General features: G+C 36.8%; 1 protein-coding gene across 2 annotated transcripts in view; it reads right to left on the bottom strand.

Annotated features, from left to right (window-relative positions):
• ANO3 (anoctamin 3) overlaps positions 1 to 20,097 on the bottom strand; it is a gene marked incomplete at both ends in the record, with an annotated part of 160,018 nt that overhangs the window by 37,991 nt on the left and 101,930 nt on the right. For both annotated transcript variants that reach the window (XM_079537349.1, XM_079537350.1), the window contains 4 exons: positions 13 to 144; positions 4,039 to 4,083; positions 7,147 to 7,247; positions 10,062 to 10,214. In XM_079537349.1, coding sequence (XP_079393475.1) covers positions 13 to 144; positions 4,039 to 4,083; positions 7,147 to 7,247; positions 10,062 to 10,214 — 431 coding nt within the window. The remainder of the gene's footprint in view (positions 1 to 12; positions 145 to 4,038; positions 4,084 to 7,146; positions 7,248 to 10,061; positions 10,215 to 20,097) is intronic.

Genomic DNA, 20,097 nt, shown 5'->3' with positions numbered 1-20,097 from the left:
TCCAACACTTACTGGTGTATGCGAGCACGGCTAAAGGGTGCTGTGTAGCAATCTGTTTCCTCAAGATCTGGTAGGGCCTCCTTATCAAGCTTCATTGGATTTCTGGGCAACCAACTTTTCAGCTCTCTCATATTCCTCTGCAAACTGAGAAAATAACAAATGTAAATTTGCACGCTCTTATCCACTGGCTAATTCTATATCCATCATTGAATATTCAGTGACATCATAATAGAAATGCAATGAAAACAGGTAATTTCCTGACTTTACCTCAGGAAACAGTATAGCGATATAACAAATGAAGCAAAAGCTCTACCACCTGCAGTTCTCTAAAAATCAGCATTGTAACACAAACAGAACATTTTTTTATTTCTGTTTAGATCACATACAGGTAAATAAAAGGCTTTCTTCCACTGGCATTCTGACTAAACAGTATCTCAGGACAGTGTCCATAGATGGAATAATACACTGCAGCATAGTTTATTTTCAAGCAAATGCTGAAATTTATCTTCTTATTCCTCTAATTTTACACAGCTTGTTGGCCTGCATTTTTCTTATATTGGACTGCAATAACTGTGTGTATTTAAAGAGTAGATCTCACTACAGAATGATGTCTTATGACAGCAGAATCAAATGAGAGATACTGGAAAAAAGAAAAAAAGAAAAAAAAAAAGGGGGGAATTTTGGTAAATATTTCCCCCATAATATTTTTCAGTGGGATGTGGGCCTCACTCAGTGCCAACGTGTGCCTGACATATGGGGAGCCACAAAAAGTGTAATGCTAAGTGCATGATTTTTGCTAGAGATAAATACAGAATCCCTGTGTTAAGCAGAAGCAGAGTTCTCCATTTCCTAATTAAAGTGAGCACACAGGAAGTTGTGCTCAGGCAGAGAAGATGCTTTTGTGGAAAAGTGACCCTTATTATCCACAAAAGCAGTGAAAGCTCTACCCTTATCTAACACCATGTCAGAGAGGAAACTAAACCAAGTGTGGCATCATCATTTTAAATTTGCATTTAAAATTCTCAGTATCTTCTTGCTACATGTTTACTAAGGTGTTGGTGCACGGTAGGTATTTAATTGTTCTGCACCTGAGGGAAACACTTGATACTAAGCATTATGAGAAACAGAACTCACATGAACTGAGTTCATAAAGCTGAAACAGAAAACAATTCCCACACAGATGCATCCCTTCTCAAACAATATCTTACCGTGCAAGATGATTATCTGAATAGTTTCAATGGAAGCTCTCCAGCACAAAGTTACACGCAGTATATCTAAGAAGTTTTCATGTGATTGTCTTTTATTTTCCTGTTCTCAACACGCTGATTTTTATTATATATTTTTAAACAGGAAGATATGCAGATACGCAGATACATCAGGAAGAACAATGCATCTGATATCAGATTCTATACTGTGAAATTATTTTAGACTAGTAAAAAGTAATGTAAAATGATGTAAAAAGCCTTGATCGTTTTTATTCTCCAAAATCTGAAAAAAAAAATAATGTATTTGATGATTATTTTAAAGAAATCAGCTCTGCCAACATGCTCATATTGCCCCTATCACTGTTGTGATAGGACAAGAGGAAATGGTTTTAACATCCTTTCTGATCTGAACAGAATTGGAATAAACTAAGTCCAAAAATCCCTGCAGATTATGTCTACTCAGCTGATGCCAGTGGAAAGAAGCACTATGTAAGTGAATTTGGTGCCCTGAGAACTAATCTAACATGATGAGGCCATCCACTGAGACTGGGGTTTCAAGGAGTTAAGGCAGCTTGATATACAGCACCTCCATATTGACATGTTATGTGTATAGAAGTGATCTTCTGTCACTTATTCACTCTTTAACCACACTGACTTAAAGGAGCAATTATTTCTTCTTATGAAACCACTACTTGGATTTTCTGACCAGAATCCACAGTTATAATGGAATGGGACACCAAAACTGAGCAACTGCTCATGTAGGATGTTTTGATGTCAGTACCCAGCCATTTCTTCTGTGTTTGCCTCTCATATTCTGACAAAAAAAACCCAAGAGGTTCTACAAGTCTTGCTGAGTACCTTAGCTGGCTTTGGGATGTCTCATAGGGCAGATACAAGGTCAATTTAACATACATGACCGTAAATTTATGCAAATAAGTAAACAGGGAGAGAGATATCATGTAGATATCATGTAGAAGAAACACATTCTATCAGTAAGTGGTACATTCACCTTCACTGCTTTAAGCATGCTCCAAATAATCTTTTACAGACTTACAGACGTGCACACACACACATCTACCACACTGCACTGATAGATTCAGAGAAATGCATATATCACAGTAAGGCCTGATGTAACAGCATTACCCGTATTCTAAACCATGGAAACTCAGTGGCTTCAAAATTTTACCTTTGATGTACAAAGATTTAAATCTACATTCCCCATCCTACCTCCTGTAAGCCCCACTTAGCTTAGAAATGTTCAGAAATGCTTGATAAATTACAGAGAAGTTAAACCTGAGAAGATTTAAGATGTAAAAGACAATGACAGCAGCAACAATGAGAATGATGAGATGTGTGTCAGCAATTTTAAAGTTAGCTTTTTTTCCCCCAAATTATTCCTTTCTGCACCTGACTGTACAAAATGTCAGAGAAAATATATTTTAAAAAAAAGAGCCCCAAATTCCAGTTAAATCACAGGTAAAAAAACACTTGTCTCAAATGTAAATTCAAGCTGTCATTAAAATTGTTTACTGCTTGGTTCACAGGTACTGTATGACTTCAACAACGTTTCAGACATCTGTCCTTCTAAACAAGGAAGACAAATTTGTTTAATACCTAGGACTCACCAGATGGATTTTAAAAAAATAACTTTGCAGTAAGCTCAGTTAATTTTGCCTTTGCATTACGAAGCACATCACTTTTTCATAATGCACACTAAAATGGAGCAAGCATGTGGATGATTGGAAAGAGGAAAAATGCAGTTGTAAATTTATGTTACAGGCTGTTTCATTTTAACTTGTTTATGTATTTTGTCTTACTTTGATGTTCAGCAGTACATTGCCTATTTTTGCTAACTGATTACTTTGCAAACTGTTACCATGAGACTCTGCAAATTGTTCGTGGAAAATAATGAGAACTCTTCATCATCTAAAGTAACAGCAGGAGAACCAAAATCGAATGTAATTTAAAGATTCATCTCAAGAAAACCCAGAACATAAAACTCCTTCAGGAGATTTCTCCTGTAAACATTTTCATACATTTTCCACAGGCAATTAGGATTTACAAGACTTCATGACACCTGACTAAAGCAGGAGGGGGCAGTTACGGTTCCCTGGCTCGCCCAGGCTCCTCCTGCTTCACTCACTTCCCTCCTAACTGCCAGGAGCAACTGGAGGTGAGGTTGGCATCCAATGCTACGGCTGGATGGCTTTCAGGGAAGAGATCCATTTACAGTAATGGCAGAGTCAAAGGTTGAAAGGTTGGACTGTTAGACCAGATGATCTGGGAGGACTTTTCCAATCCTGGTGATACTGTGAGAGCTCAGAGAGTGAAAGGTCTTCTACTGCAGCAAAAACATTACTGTCAGCTATCAAATAAAAATTCAAACCAGCCTTCAAAGCTTGTCATTGATTTAGTCCTGATCAACACAATGCATATGAGAGATGATACATTTGCACCTCCAAAGAAATAGCTGACGAGAGAATTCAGACTGAAGACGTGCGCTCAAAAGTAGCTTACATGCTAAAGAAACATCTCTCTGTAGGAGAAGACGTAACTGTAGAGCTGGATTCAGTATAAAATCTTTGCTGCCAGGAAAAGGGTCACTTTTTTTCCTGGCATAAGCGCATCTGCATTTCTAAAATGAGAACTGGCAAAACTTTAAAGTACTGCATCTTGTTACAGAATATTTTAACACTTGGAGCTAACGTATTTTGAGTTTTCAGTGAAATAATCTGATGTATCCAAGTTTCCTGGATAAATTTACAACTGCAAATGGATTTTATTTAGCTGGGTGACTATTTGGAATATTAGAAGCTACACATCACCCACCAACCTGCCCATGGTTTTGCTCCTCCAGTCAGTGTAATAACATTTTTTCCTGAAAGAACAGCAAAAATCAGCTGAAAATAATCAAGCAAAAGACAGTTGAAAAGGACACATACATTAGGAAAAGAACACCAGACAATACAAAACATGCATTTTCATAGACAGAAAGATGAAAAACAGTTTAAAATTAAACTGAAACAGAGTATTTTCAAGACTGAAATTTGCTCCTCAGAGAAACTTACATTTCAGCTATGTATTGTAGCTAATAATATCTGATCAGGGATTCATTCATAAGACACCATTAGACAGTGTTCAAATGCTGTTGTGTTTGTATTCATTTCACAACATCTTACATATGTAGTACTTAAAACTTGCCTAAATCCTTCCATCTTGTATGTGGTTCATTTATTTAGGAGGAATGAAAGCAAGCTTATGTAGACACATTAACATGAAGGCTTAACATTATTTTCAGTTGATATTCTCCCTCATCCTTCATTCTAACCCACATAAAAATGGCATTCCCACTCTGGAGGTGTACGTAAATCTCCATCAGATGATAAATTCAACCAGAACCAACAGAGATAACAAGATTTGCAACTGCCCATCTGTACAGTATTTGAGATTCATTAAGATACACCAAAATAACAAATTCATCTGTCCAGCAATCTGTAGGCTGTTGGCAGCCTGACACTTGGTACAGCTAGGTAGAGTTGTAAGTGAAACCAAAAAGAATTATTACAGCATCTGTAGACATCACAGAATCACAGAATCACAGAATTGTAGGGGTTGGAAGGGACCTCCAGAGATTTAGATTAGTATTAGTAATCCAGAGATTCAGATTTATTGATTCATTTTTCAAAGCTTCCAACGTTCCACTTAAATCACTCTTAGCTGTTCTGCACAAATGGAGCCCAGTTAGAACCAGAAACAACTTCACGATACTCAAGGATAACTTATGTTTCACAAGAAATACTTGTGAACACTGATAAAACGAGCTTTTTTTGTGCGTTTAGAACCATCTCAGTTTTGTTTCTCCTGACTCATAGTTCACAAAAATACCTTTAAAAATAATAATAACAATAATAATTAAGTCATGATTTAAATATTGTCCCAACAGAAATTAGTTTTGAAAGCATTTACATTTATTATATTTGAAGGTAACTGATTCTCGCAGCGTTTTGAAATGCTAGAAAAAAATTCCATCTCATATTGCTTACATTATGCATATTATGAATCTGCCAACATATTTAGGCATCATGCCATGCTAAAATTGGGTTCTAGGATGCTGGTTAGTCCTTTGGTTGTGCAAAAATTGTTACTTCTAAGGAAAAGAAATTTTTATTAACATATATAATAACTCTGTAGATTGTGTTTACATTCCTGCATTCAGCAGAATAAACCCAAGAAGTCTGAGTCCAATTCAGGAGACTTATTCTTCATGTATTATTCATTTATGATACTGATACTTGGCGTTGTAAGGACCATAACCGAAAGCCAAAGTTTTGCAGTGCTGCACAGGATGATGCATTCCCTGCATTGAAACACTGCCATGAAGGTTAAGTTCTTTTCTTCGGTTATGTATCCAAAACAGACAGAAGCTGCTGATTATTCTGATAAAGTCAAATAACCTGTTCTTAGGACTAGTTCATTGCAATTATGGTATGATTTGAGCTTCCCTTGCCCACTGAATGAGGATAATAGCTCAGGAAACAATAGGTGCCATCGAGTTTAGAAAAGTTGAACTTAAATAAGCAAGCTCAAGACTTAAAACAAAATAAGGACAGTGCTTTTGGCAGAACATGAAGCTAAATTCTACAGTGTGTGACGGCAGGCTGTTGTTATGGAAGTGCACGTGGCTACTTTTTCATCCATGTAAAGGCTAGCAGAGGTTAATAAAAACAAAGGTGAACACAAATTCTGTCTTGGCATGTCAGTAAACCACAGACTTCTGGAAATACAGAAGGTATCATGGAATGCTGCTCTGCTCCTGTACTGAACAGAACAGACTGGCTGCTTGCAAAGCAAGATGGACCTCTGCTCTAATCTGAATCTACTTTGCATTCACTATTGTGTTCAATTTTAATTTTAAAAGTGCAATCAAAGGACTAGCTTATTTGAAATATTCATACAAGGTCTAGCTTGTGATCTCACTTTAATTCTTTTTTAAATCCTCTAGAAGAGAAAAAGGAATGGTGACCAAGTGCATACTACTCACAGAGCTGGAGGTGAGCAGTAGGCTTCTTTCTGACCAGCAGCATTTGACTCAAAAGCAAACTAGCAAGGTGAAGCACTGAATACAAACACAACTATGAGCAGCTTACAAATAAAGCAGTTTTCTGAAAGTTGACTGTTTTGTTTTTTTTTTTCCTGAAGATCCCTACAGATCTATGAAGTTGCTAAAATGACAAAGAATTCAAATCGCCGTTAAAACCCAACTTCTGTGATGTCAAGTATTGAAAGCAAGAAAGAAGTACTTCTGGAATGGGAATTTAGATTGTTTATGTATTTGTGTACACATACGCAAACATTCAGTGGTATATTTAAAATGTAGACAAGAATCATTCAAATTAGGGGAGCTCAAATGGCTCTATAATAATATTCTTAAGCACTCAGTAGATGACTGTCATAGAAAATATTTTTTAATGGAAAGGACTTTGAACACTTAATGGGATGATGTAGAAACTCAGAATATAACTGGGTATTTGATACCAGATTTGAGCTAAAGATGCTTCACAATGACTAAGTTTCTGGCTTAGGACCAATGCAAGAGAGCCACATTATGGGATACGAAAGATGGAGAATTTGGCAATTTAAGTGAAAAAGGAGTTCTGCAAGGGAATTTTCCATGAGTCACACAGGTTTACAGCACACAACAAAGCTTTCCTCTCTCGAGAAGAACATGAATTGAGTTGAAAATAAACATTTAAACCTTTTAACATTTCAGTGTTATTACAGGAGATATTCACTATTCCAATAATATTTACTGCAAAAAAGGCACAAGGAATTTGTTGAGCACAGGCAAGAAACTGAGTATTAAAGTAACTAATATTATAGGTTTTTTAAAATATATTTTAAGCAATAAATTACAAGTTCATTAAAATAGTTTCCACCTTACCTGAAAGGCATCCTGATGTTCATTCTTTCTGCATATTTGCACAGCGTCTCCCACGGACAGTGAATTTTAACAAACATGATATCACTGTTTGTTACAGCTGGCTGCAAAAAGTGGTAAAAAATAAACAAATTTAATAATTCAATCCCATGGGGCACTCACACTTCTAAATAGGTTAAATTCAAGGTTAAATTTTGTCATGAAACCCTGAAAATGTCACAAGTGCTGAGACAGACAATAGGAAATGAACAGCTTCCATCCCACCTCAAATCCTGTCATAGGAGTGAACAAGAAACTGCCAAAAAGAACCTGTAGGACAGTTCTTATAAACCTAGCTGAAGTAAAGAAAGGCTTAAAGCATCAAAATAATTTCAGATGAGTCCTTTTGAGACCCCTCAATCCGTCTCACATTTAAGGAGAATAGTGCAGTGGTGTTCAGCTGTTAGAGCCATAAGACAAACCTGCAGATCCCAATTTGCCAAAACAGAAAATCCAGAAAAAATTAAGCATGGTGACAGTTATCAACTTCAAATGTGATCCCTGTATGATTTTTTTTCCCCATAAAATTATGAGGAATATTTTACAGAAATGTTTTTTATCCCATATTTATATGAGTACAAACAAGAGTTTCAACACCAAATGTTCCTGTATTTATTTTTTTTAATCAGTATTTCAGTGTTAAATTCCTGTCCCAAATGTATTTGCTTGAGTTTTTCGTAATCAAACATTTTGGTAGAGTTGAGTCTGATAAAAGTCTCCCAAGACTTGAATTATACAAGATTTGGTAAGCAAAGATAAAGGAAAATTCAGTCAGAGAGTAAAATGAATTTTAAGTGCTCAAAAATTCTGCCCATCAGTGCCATAAGGTCATGTCAAAGTTATTTGATATTGCTTCTAGGATTTCATTGTTCTCCAAAGACAAGGAAAAAATAATACTGGAAAGCAATTTCAACAGCTTGATATTTAGAATCACTATCTTATACAAACACATTTTGTCTGAAATGTCAGTGCTTCTAAATTGACTCCAGCTGAAGATCGTTCCTATTTCAATAGATATCTGAAAATCAGGTTTTTATTTTCCTATTAGATTCTAAATAATGTTTAAAAACTTAAAAATAAGTTTAACAAGACTTTCAGGCCAGTTATTTACAAATCTTCAGCGTGCTTTATTGCTATTGCAAGGACTTGCAAGCAGCTAAAACATTACTGCTTTCACACAGAACACATGAAGCAGTTCCACCAAGCTGAGCTAAAGAAAATAATCAAGGTAAAAGACACATGAACTACAGGAACTTACTTTAAGAAAGACTAAATACATGTCTTTTTTAGCAATAATTCACAGAACATTAAAATGCAAGGCTGTTTTCCTGAATTTGTTTATTTTTATGTTAACATTCTCAGTACTGTTATCCTCATCACAGCAGCTTCACATCCTTTTGAAGTAGTTTTTCAAATTTCATGGCAAAAATATCCATCAAAGTGCAATAAAGAGCAGCATTAAAACTAAGGCACAGAAAGGAATGGAAAAGACAAACAAGGACATAAATACTTTTTTTTTTCTGACAATGCAGAGAACAATTTAAAAATAAATATTGATATGAAAGGCTGATGGTGAGCATCTAGATAAAAATATTAATTAATCCCTATAGTATTAGCAACTTTATTAGGAACCTAATTAGGAACCTAGAGGGATATTAATTTGGACTCTTGGGAAAACAAGCTATTACAGATCAGAGCAAAGCTGACAAAATCATTTTGTAATGTAAAGAAAGAAATCCTTAATATTCAAAGCTCTTAGTGTTCAAAGGTTTCAGCATGCAAAGAAAAAGGGGGTTAACAGTGAGACTTGGCATGACTTCTGATATTTTACTAAGTATGACTAGAATAAAAGGCTGTTTTTTTTGTTTGTTTGCTTGTTTTTCTAATTGCATTCCAGAAAATTTGGAAGCCTGCCAAGTAGCATATAAATTGTAAACTATTCTAGCTCAAAGAACTCAATACAGACATGTAAGCTAGGGATGGATTAACTTGTCATCATTACCCGTTTAAAAATATAGGGAGATTAAATAGGCATTCTGTAAGAAGACATACAGGTTATACATTAAGGTGGGAGGGGAGGGGAGATTGAGGTTGGATGTCAGGGGGAAGTTCTTTGCTATGAGAGTGGTGAGGTGCTGGAACAGCTGCCCAGAGAGGCTGTGGATGCCCCGTCCATCCCTGGAGGTGTTCAAGGCCAGGTTGGATGCGGCCCTGGGCAGCCTGGGCTGGTATTTAATGGGAAGGTTGGCAGCCTTGCAATGTGGCAGAGGGTTGGAGATTCATGATCCTTGAGGTCCCTTCCAGCCCTGGCCATTCTGTGATTCTGTGATTCTGAGACAACATGGGTTACAGAAATTTCTTCTGTTTTGAAAGTGTAAGGAATTGGATGATCCCCTGTGTACTGCACTACATCTATTTAGAAGTGATGTTACACGGGGGGATGCGTGTGAGTGTATGTACACATATAAGTGTGCATAAGCAAGACACATTACACACTGTCAAATTAGTGTTATTATTAGGTTAAATATCAGGGAAAGTTCTTTACTATGAGTGGTGAGGTGCTGGAACAGGCTGCGCAGAGAGGCTGTGGATGCCCCATCCCTGGAGGTATTCAAGGCCAGTTTGGATGGGGCCCTGGGCAGCCTGGGCTGGTATTAAATGGGGAGGTTGGCAGCCCTGCCTGCTGCAGGAACTTGGGAGCTTGATGGGATGCATTCCAACCCAAGCCATTCTATGATTCTATGATTAATATATTAGCAGTGAACAAAGGGACAAGTCTGACCAGAAACACTTACGAATCATCAGGAATCTGTTATAAGTTTAGTCCAGGAAGACAGCATTGCAAGGTTTGCTTTATACCACATCAACTAAGAACTCACCTCTCGTTCTAACATCAGCCCTTCTGCTCTCAAATTCTTCTCAAATGTGCTTCTTTTTTCTACCTGTAGACTCGACTTTTTGTAGACCAGGATGTAATCAATGCGTTTCTTGCCATCTTTGAAGAAGAGGCCTGACGATGCCATGGCATCAGTCTGGAGAAGATAAAATTAAAATCTGTTAAATACAGCATTCATAAAGATGAACGGATCCATCACAAGTTCCCTGTAGCACAGCACTTCCTGAAGCACAGAGATGTCCACATATCCACGGGATGAATATATAAAGAGCAAGTCACAAGAACAGGCAGTTCTTCTGCATTGGTTGTTCAGGAGTTCATCTCAATTAGAACAGAACAAACTAAAATAACTTTACAACAATCACAATCTAGCCATTTCTATCAGCAGTGCAAAAAATCCTACAATTTCTATCTAGTGTGTATAGATATGAACACTTCTAATACTTACTTTCCTATCAGAATTAATGAAGCTGAAAGACAGGGAAATTAAACCAAGTTTGGTACCTGGAAAATTTTATGAAACAATCCTATTTTTTTTTTCCTGAAGAAAAATAATTTCAAAAAAATAAAAAGGAAACACTACTGATGAGGACGTTTCCTCAGATACCCCAGCCGAAGTCCTTTTGCAAAGTGCTTAAGTCTCGTCTAGTTCCTTCCCTCACACTTGTAAACGCAATGGATCCTCTGATTCAATACGGAAAAGCCCGCTTTACGCTGTGCTACTGCAAGCTATTTTTACAGCCTGTGTTTTGCATGATTCAGAATAGACGGCGACTATATCAATTGGTGTCAGCCTATGAAGAGTCTGAAATTTGAAAAGGCAAACTGAGAAACAGCTGCCGTCTTCTGGAGGCTGCAGCACCATTTCAGCACAGCAGTCTGTCCAGAACATGCATGGGAGTTTTAAGGAAAATGCATCACTCGCACCATCAGAAGTCTGTTGATGATGCATTACTTTTTATCAGCTAGACTGTTTCTCATGGAATTGTATCTTATTTGGACTGTTTGAGATAAAGCTCAGTCATTAATAAAATTCAGTCATACCCAACTATTACTCTCTCCTTTCATAAGTGGAACCATGTGTTGGTGTGTGATGCCAGCAGCAGAGACACTGGATACCAGCTCGTTTGTTTGTGCAAGGTGTTTTATTTTTTAATACTCCCATACACCTCACAGCTAACTTTCTACACATTCAGTGTTTCTGAGGTCTTCTCAAGTCTGCAAAAAATGTTTTCTAAGATTATTCTTCCTTCTCTGTTTTCTTCCTTCCAGAACAACAACCAATGAGCAATTCTCAGACCATTCATTGCTACAAAATTGCATCAACTCATCTTTGGAAATATTATGTAAATGTAAGCTTCCATTTAAATACAATTAGGTTTTTTTTCTCCCCAGCAGCTTGTGATGGCCTCAGTTGCCTTTATTTTCTGGATGCAACTTTTCAAAGCAACCCACGAAAGCACCCACTATATGCTCCAAGGTACATACCTGCCTACATATTTCAATAATGAATATGTAAATAGAAAATGGGTATTTTAGATCTAAACATAGTCCTACTTGCCTGGAGCTGTGACTTTCATGTTGTGCTTCAACAGGTTTACAGGATCACTAAATCTTATCACTGACAAACAAACAAATACAAACCCACAACAAAACAAGGCTTTTATTCATGTTTGCTTTTTACTTCTAGATATCTGACCAAAAATAATACATTCAAATCTTACTCGCAGCAGTGTAAACTTGCATTTGTTCTGGGAACTGAAAGGTGTTTTTAAAAGTATACTAGAAACCCAAATCACATTTCATATCATGACTAGAATAGTGCAGTCCTTATACACAGACCCACTTGTAAAAAAAGAATTTTTAAAAAATGACATCTATGACACAGGAACCCTGTTTCTATACCATTCTGCCCTTGAAAGACAAAATTCAACAGTAAAGCAGGGTTTATGGATTCTCCTACTTTTGCATAGCTTCCTGTGTTTTTACAGTTTGGATGTTGCTCATCCTCTGGCATACTCTTTACTGGCATCACTGGCAGGCCTAACTACCCACTGTCTTGCACCTCATTTTAATGAGGAAGACCAAGCGGGCATCCTTTTTCTGTCACCTTCAAATTGCTCCTACATTCTTCAGCAGGTAGCAGCATTAGTCCCAAAAGTGCTTGTTCACATATTTCCCTCACTGCTCACAAGTAATCTCTTATTTCCTCTTCTACCCCTTACCTTCTCTATCTACTTCTACCACTCTTCTTTGCCAGAACCCACTCAATTTCAGTAATTCTTGTAATGACTTGCAGATAAGAATGATGCTTTGGGGTAGCAATGTAGTATTCCAGCATAAGCTTTTCACAAAAGCTGACTTGAATTGGCTTCTTTTTATGTTCCATGAAGTTGGCAAAACAACAGGAGAAGCCTGCCCAAAATTCCCCCATGGGGAGAGATGATGTATATCTTATAGTTTCTGCTCATGCAGTTTCTGTACAGACATTCTGCAAATTAAATTTCCCTTTCAGTAGGACACCTCTACCTTTCCTTTGGACTAGACTTTCTAGACATTGTTCACCTTGCTCTTCTCTCCTGGAAAAAAACTTTACTGCAAGAGCAGATTAACAGTGGTGCAAATATGCCCTCAGGTTCATCTCCACTGAACAGAAATCTCCAGGGGCAGCGTTCAATAAATAATGATCTGCACTGTCAGTAGAAAGAAATTTCCCATCTGTTCATCTCAGAACATTTTCAGAGGATCTGATTCTTACAAATGCACAGACTGAAACGTGTAATAGTGAAGCCACTGCTACATTTGCTTTGCTGGTTTCACGTCAGTGAAATAATTTAACTGGTGATATTTATACACATTTATTATACATAATTTAACAGTGATTTCAGCTGATCTGAAGGGGCTCCATAATGTGTACGGAGAAAAGAGAACATTAATTGCAATCAAAGAATTAATATTTCCTGTTTGACTTGGAAAACAGGTGCAAAATCAGCCTGATCAATGTTTATATCAGCAGCAGCCACCTGATCACCTTTCCTACACTTGGAGTCTGGTATGGAAACCTATTTATGTTTTGTTTGAGAAATTCTCTTTGAAGACCTGCTGCTGGAAAGGTACAGGAACTAAGAAGGACTATCCTAATAAGCCATGTAGGGTAAAGAAATCGGCAGAACCTTTGGGCAATAATAACAGACTAAATGAAAGAACCAGCATTTCTTAGGAGATTCAGCTCATTCGAAGAAAAAAAACAGAAAATAAGGCAGAATAGAAACTTATACACTCCTTTCATAAAGCATCATCTTGCAACATCTGAACAGCTTAATTCAGAGAACTGTGCCTTGACACAATAAACTCTTGGAAAAATGCATGTTATTAGGTTTTCAGCTTCCCAGTTGTGGTAAACTCGTTGTGCTCTACACTAGAAACCACAGATTCCCAAGGTATCTCCAGTGAAGTGCTAAATATGCCAAATTGAATTCACTGGTGATTGGCAGCAGATTGCTGGAAATCCTGTTAGTACACGACAGAAGCAAAATATAACAATTTTATGTGCTTTTAATAACAACATCCTGAATCCACGTAGCACACATCCCAGCTTTCTGTAACCGTAATGTTATTTCCATCACCAACTCACAGATAAGTCAGAAGGAGACAAATTTTAATTACAATCCTTGTGCTGAGTTCCTGGTTTTAAAGTTATGTAAGAAATAACTAAAAATGCTTCAAAATTCCATTGACAACATTGACTTCGTATGCAATCAATCTGTGGAGAAAAGAGCCTCACCAAGAGTACCAACAACAGCTGAAACTTTCTCAGCTGCTTAGGTTGCCTGAGGTGATTGCCAAAATTCCTCCGTTTCAGAGAGGTAATATTGCCAGGCCTAATCATTTAAAAGTTAAATGTTGCTATTCTGCCAGAGTGCCCCTCTGCTGCCATCTGTCGCATGGCAAGAACGTGCAATGCAACACTGGTAGGAATGTTCAACTTCTACTGCCATATCATCAACATCCACCTCTGACGTCATGAGACGACAAAATAAAACAGGAGGCATTACTTTCGGAGCAGCCCTCATATATAACGGTAATATGAGAGAATATTTAATATTAAACATTTTGAAGCTAAATTGGAACCTTTTAATGTTCACCTTTGACATAAAAATGAAGCTCTGCATTGAAGTATTGTTTTCCTCAATGCAGAGCTTTCTTAAGCTTGCAATTTCAATCACTACTCATCTGGCTAATTTTTAGAAATAGTTTATTGCATTTTCTATTTTTGTGTTAGTGATTCGAAGGGGTTAATAAATAGCCATCATAAATTATCTTGGCATTCATTTATACAGTGATATAGTACAGACAACAACTGACCGTTCACGAAGAAATTCAAGACTGAAGCTTTAACATAGTGGAATCATCAAATTGATGTATGTCTAAACATGCCATTAATAACTCTAGTTCGAAGAGTGATAAGAGAACTTTTATCAAGGCAAAACCAAGTACTTAACCGTGAGTCTAACCTATGAAAAGTCACATTTACTAGATTCCACATGTGTTTCTCTGATAGTTTAATTTATTCTTACTATCAACACTCAGTAAATAGAGTCTGACATGGACAAAATTGCTTAACTTGTTAGTTTTATGCATAAGATTTTCATTAACATTCATGGGCAAAGCAGATAGTTGGAAAGCAGACCTTTACTAATAACACTTTAAGATCTGCTTCACATTTTCCTGAAATTTGAAGTAACGGCCAAACAAAACACAATGAGAGTGCTAACCTGGCAGCATGCACAAAGTGGCTTGGACTCAGCCCAGATCAGGACATTCTGACACAAGTAGATATATACAAGGACAGACAACTTTTACTTTGACGTGTAGCTCCGTGAACAGACTGTGTTTCAATTTCTGAGTTCAAGGACCATCATTCACTTTCTGAAAAGAATCTAAGGTAGTTTCGCATTTATAAGAACATCCAAGAACACCATTTCCCAGCCATAGCCAACAAAGGTAGGATTCAGTTACTTCAATGCTTACTGATATATCACACAAGAATTGAGACACCACAGCAAAATGTGTTTATTTTTCCCCTACAAGAGATGATGAAGTTCAACTGATCTCTGTGCAGGTTGTGGAATTTGGATTCAAATTCGTAAGATTATTTAAAAGAAATTAAAGATACCAACAGAACACTATCTGTGATTGAAACTATAGGTGGACACACAAGACTGAGTCTCAAAATTCTTCTTTTACATTTGATAATTACTAAACTTTCTCCTCAAGATCTCTTTATTGCAAGGCGATGATGTTTGGAACAAAATTTATTTCCACCCTAAAACGGAATTGGATGTGAATTCTGACAACTAAATGTGCAACAGAATCACAGAATTACAGGAGTTGGAAGGGACCTCTGGAGATTGTCTAGTGCAACTTAGCAGTAATGAAGTAACATTAAAAGAAGGCTTGTTGAGTTGCCTTTTTTTTCTTTTTCTCTGCTCTTTTTTTTTTTTTTTTTTTTTTTTTTTTCCGCACCAGGGAATTTGTGAGAGAAAGAAACAACGTAATAAGAAAAAAGTGATTCTGTTACTGGAAATGAAAGCAGTGAATCTCAGTGTCTCTGGTAACCCAATGTATGGCATTCAATAAAGACATGAAGAATAGAAGTAACTTTAAAGAAGATGTGAGAGTCTTCTGGCCTTTGGTAGATGTAACTTACATGATTCTACTTCCACGTTCACAACTCCACCTTCTTTAATATTAACACTTACATGAAGATAGAATGCCAGCTGTCAAGATCACTTAAACAATGCCTTGATAATGCACAGTCTCAGCAAACAGAGCAGAAACAGAAGTGCTGTGCACAAGAGCGCCATGAGTGCCAAAGCAACTGACAGAATCTCCACTGGAAGTAACAAAGCTAAAGAGCCCACGATGAATTTGTCCAGTATTATTCACTGGTAATATGTTGAGTCATGGTAGGAATGGAAGACAACTCCGGTAAACTATTTCGTATGTCTTAGTCATAAAGTTTAAAGACAGTCTTCTCCCGATTTCTGCAGCAAAATATTTATGCCTCTGTCTAGCACCCTTGCAAAGTTTGAAGACATTAGATGTAAGTAAACAAATTCGCTAATGAATGGTTGTTCTCACTGTTAATAGATTTTTCAAATGTATCTTCAAAAATTAGACATCCCTGTAACAACTTAGTTGAGAATAATGTACTCCATGATTTTGTTAGTACTACACACCAGTGCCTTCTGCATATAACAAACAGCAGGCATGCATTAAGTCAATACTTCGCCCCAGCATCACCTCTATGGTGGCACCACCTTGCCAGTAGAATTTTTAGAGATACAAAGATCTAGGAAAATGTCTTAGAACAAGGAAACATTTGAAGAAGAACAAAAGACAAGGAAATAGACTTTGAAATGAATGCTATTTGCTTTCTTATGGAAGCTAACCAGTGAACATGTTCACTGACCTACTGCTGACACGCCAAACTTTTACAACCGTCACCATAAAGTTTATTGGCATGGAGTCTTCCAGGCTAATTAGGACAGTGTAAAACATTCTGCAACATATAAAATGACTTCGTACTCTTGCAGTGAGTATCTGCTGGGGATAGAGGAGTGAGAGAAGAAGAATGTAGCATACAATAAAAACACGCTGGTAGTTTGATGCAAGGCAAGGAAAACAGTTTTCTGTATTTCTTCATCTCTTCAATTTTTAAGAGATGCTTTAGAGATATTAATAGATGAATTCAGGGCTACCAAATCATGTATGAGACTGAAGTAGCCATGGAAACAATCTGAGGAACAAGAACTCATATGTGAGTTTCTAAGGTAATGTAATTACCTATAAACAAACAGCTGCCCCGTTGTCACAGTAAGTAGAATGGTTATTTCACATAAGAGAAACTTTTCTATCAATACAATTCACTAGCATTCATAAGATGTTATTAGGCAAGGAGATTACTGGCTGACTCATGAAAACCATCCTGCTTATTTTCGTTACTCATTCTCCTTAGTATCATTACCACGAACTTTGTGTAAATATCTGTGGTAATATTCACACTGAAAGATAATGTTTTTTTCAGTGGTTTGTGTCTACATTCAGAGCTTATGACTCAACTCTCAGCTTTAAGTTTTCTTTGGAAATAGATGTTACTAATGCTAACTGCAACGGGCTTATTTCCAGAGCTGAGATTCCATGTTAATGCTTGTTCTGTTTCAGATCAAGCCTGTGACTCCAACAAAACTTTTCACTGTTAGTATTTAACCACCTCTATTTGATCTTTAGATTTAACAGGAAGACTAAGTAGGAACCATATTGACCATGATTGCTGACATTTTCTTTCTTATTTTCTTTTTTAAACTTGCATCTTTTGCTGTGGTAAGATTTCTTACTACTTTCCCTGCTATTCCCAAACTAATTTCAAAGATTCCTTTTTCTTCTTTTCCTTTTTTTTGTTTTTTAATGAGACCTCACAGCAGATGAGAACCACGCACTGAAAGCATAAACAGCGCTAGCTTGTGCTGCACTTGACCATGTCACTCTATTCTGAGGTAATGGTTTTATCTGTTATCATTCCTTTTTAACTTTATTTACTTTTATGTTATTAGACTGCATTACCAGGCTGTTCTCCCTTCTTGTACATTGTTGACAGATGACCATTTCTTGTTCTGATTTATACACTACAACAATTTTAATCACCAACCCTCCTCTTTGAGCATGCATTCCTGACTTCCATGGAATACATGAGCAAGATAGATTGAGTGAAATAATGTACCTGAAATTAGAGATAAATTGACAGGATTAGAACAGATGGCACAAATAAAGTTTAAGAAACTGTAACTCAACATCATGCACTTAAACATGACAGCAACAGAACGAGAAAAATCCTGCAGAAGCATGGAAAATAAAAAAAAAATGAGATTGAAAAATATATTAATTCTGGGAATACAATTGATTTATTCAATTTTTCCAAACAACTTATGTGAAATTTTTTTAAATGGATTATTTGCTTTGCAGAAGAAACATGCTCGAAATTCAACAGAATCCAATTAAAAGCCTAAGCAATGTGTTTCAGGTTTTCACTGGTAGCTCTTTCAGTAATCACAGTAGTAATTTACACTGAACACAATGAGTTTTACTCATGTCACACTGAATTTTCAGCAGCTAATTGGAAACAATTCTCCACATTTTAAGCATTCATTTATTTAAGATTTATTTCAAATTTTTACAAGTTACACATTTCCAGAGTCTGAAAGAGAACCTGCGTCAGATCCTATCCAACACAAAGCTATTTTTTACATGCAGTATTATAGTGGATAGAGGTGGATAACACAATAGGCAGTAAACTAGGCCACTGTACTAGCCCTTCTTTGTACTTCCGATGAGCCCATCGTGATAACATGGGCAAGTTTTCCTAGAACCCCTTTCTTTATCTTTTCAGACTGCAAAAAACACTACTTAGGGAAAAAATTCATCTGATTAAGGCCAGTAACACTAATGCAGTAAATAGAAAGAAATACAAGTACAATTTCTCAAATATTCCCATCTTGCCACTATGCGTGTTATAGTCACTGGTACCAAAATAATTCACTGCTTCACTACTTCATTGGGCATCTTTAGCTTCCCGTTCAAATGACAAAAACTGTTTAGCTCACTTTCCTTTCTTAGAGGAACTAGAACATTTCAAATATCAATCTTCCACTCAGGGACCTTCTCATTTCCTACGTTTCACTCACAATTAGCACCTAACCACTTATGTCATATTCTGTTCAACTGTCACTTGCTGGCATTCCTCTGCATGAGATCCCTTGGCAGAGGGAAGTCATGCTTTCTAAAGAATCTCTGTAGCAGTTGGTGCTGAAAACAAAGCAAACATGGACAACAAAGACAACTTTTTTAATAGGTCTGAACAACTCTTAGGTTGTCAATATGAAATTCATGTGGATTTTAAAATATCAGGCTACACTGCAGAGAATTAAGAGTTATATATCACAATGAAGGAAATGAGTAAAGTAGATGATTACCAAGATTAATATTGGAATCAAGGTGCTCTTGCCTATATTATCTGATGTTTGTTAAGGCTTTTAAAACTGCCATCATGCAAGGCAGATTCATGGCGAGCACACATCATGTATGCAATGTGGATCACTAGACAGTTCCCCCCAAAAACGTACACTGGCTTTCATCCTGCCAGAACTTTTGTTACTGCTCATCACCAAGACATCAAGCATTAGCTGCAAAACACCATTTGTCCCTGAGTCTCTCAGGTGCTAAACAATACTTCCAAACCAAGCCTAAATCAGAATCATTGCGGAGAAGAATTATACACTTTTAACTTTTTAGGCTGCATTAGGGGCAGTATTTCTGATCTGGTTGATTAAGAAGACTTGTTATTAATAATGCCAGCTGTTTATTTGTATATGAGAGCACTTACCTCCTGCAAAGCTGTCTTCTCTCCTTTTCACTGCAACTTTCAACAGTCCCAAAAAGAAACTGAAGTTCCTTTTTGCTAGTGTTCTAGCAATCTAAGCTAAATGTTCCCTAGACAACTTCCACTAACTGCCAGAAGGGTCTGTACGCTGTTCCATAGGCAAGACAGTAACCTTCTCTTCCACTGTAAGGCTTATATAAATCTCCTCTGCCTTTTTCCTGCGGAGGCAGACAAACACTAAACAGAAGGAGAATGTCTCATTTACAAAAAACGGTATAAAAGCCAAAGGAAGCTTCCAAAGTGATTGCTATAATGAAACTTGTCAAGGCTGGAAGTCAGATGTGGCTAAAGAAGACTCAAAAAAGGCTTTTTCAGTGGGTCAGGATGTACAAAGGTTGAGACACAAAAATGGTATTTTTGTTTAAACTTAATACAAATATTAGGGGCCTCTTGAACTCTGAAAGAAAGTTAACTTGCCGGCTGCCTATAAACTTTATTTTAGTCCTGTGTGCAGGAAAATAGAGTCATTTTGTATTTTACATGAAAACAGAAGAATGTCTTGCTTTGGCAGAATGAGCAG

The sequence above is a fragment of the Tetrao urogallus genome (assembly GCF_951394365.1).
Source record: "Tetrao urogallus genome assembly, chromosome: 6".
NCBI lineage: Eukaryota > Metazoa > Chordata > Aves > Galliformes > Phasianidae > Tetrao > Tetrao urogallus.
This window is presented reverse-complemented; position numbering and strand designations above follow the sequence as displayed.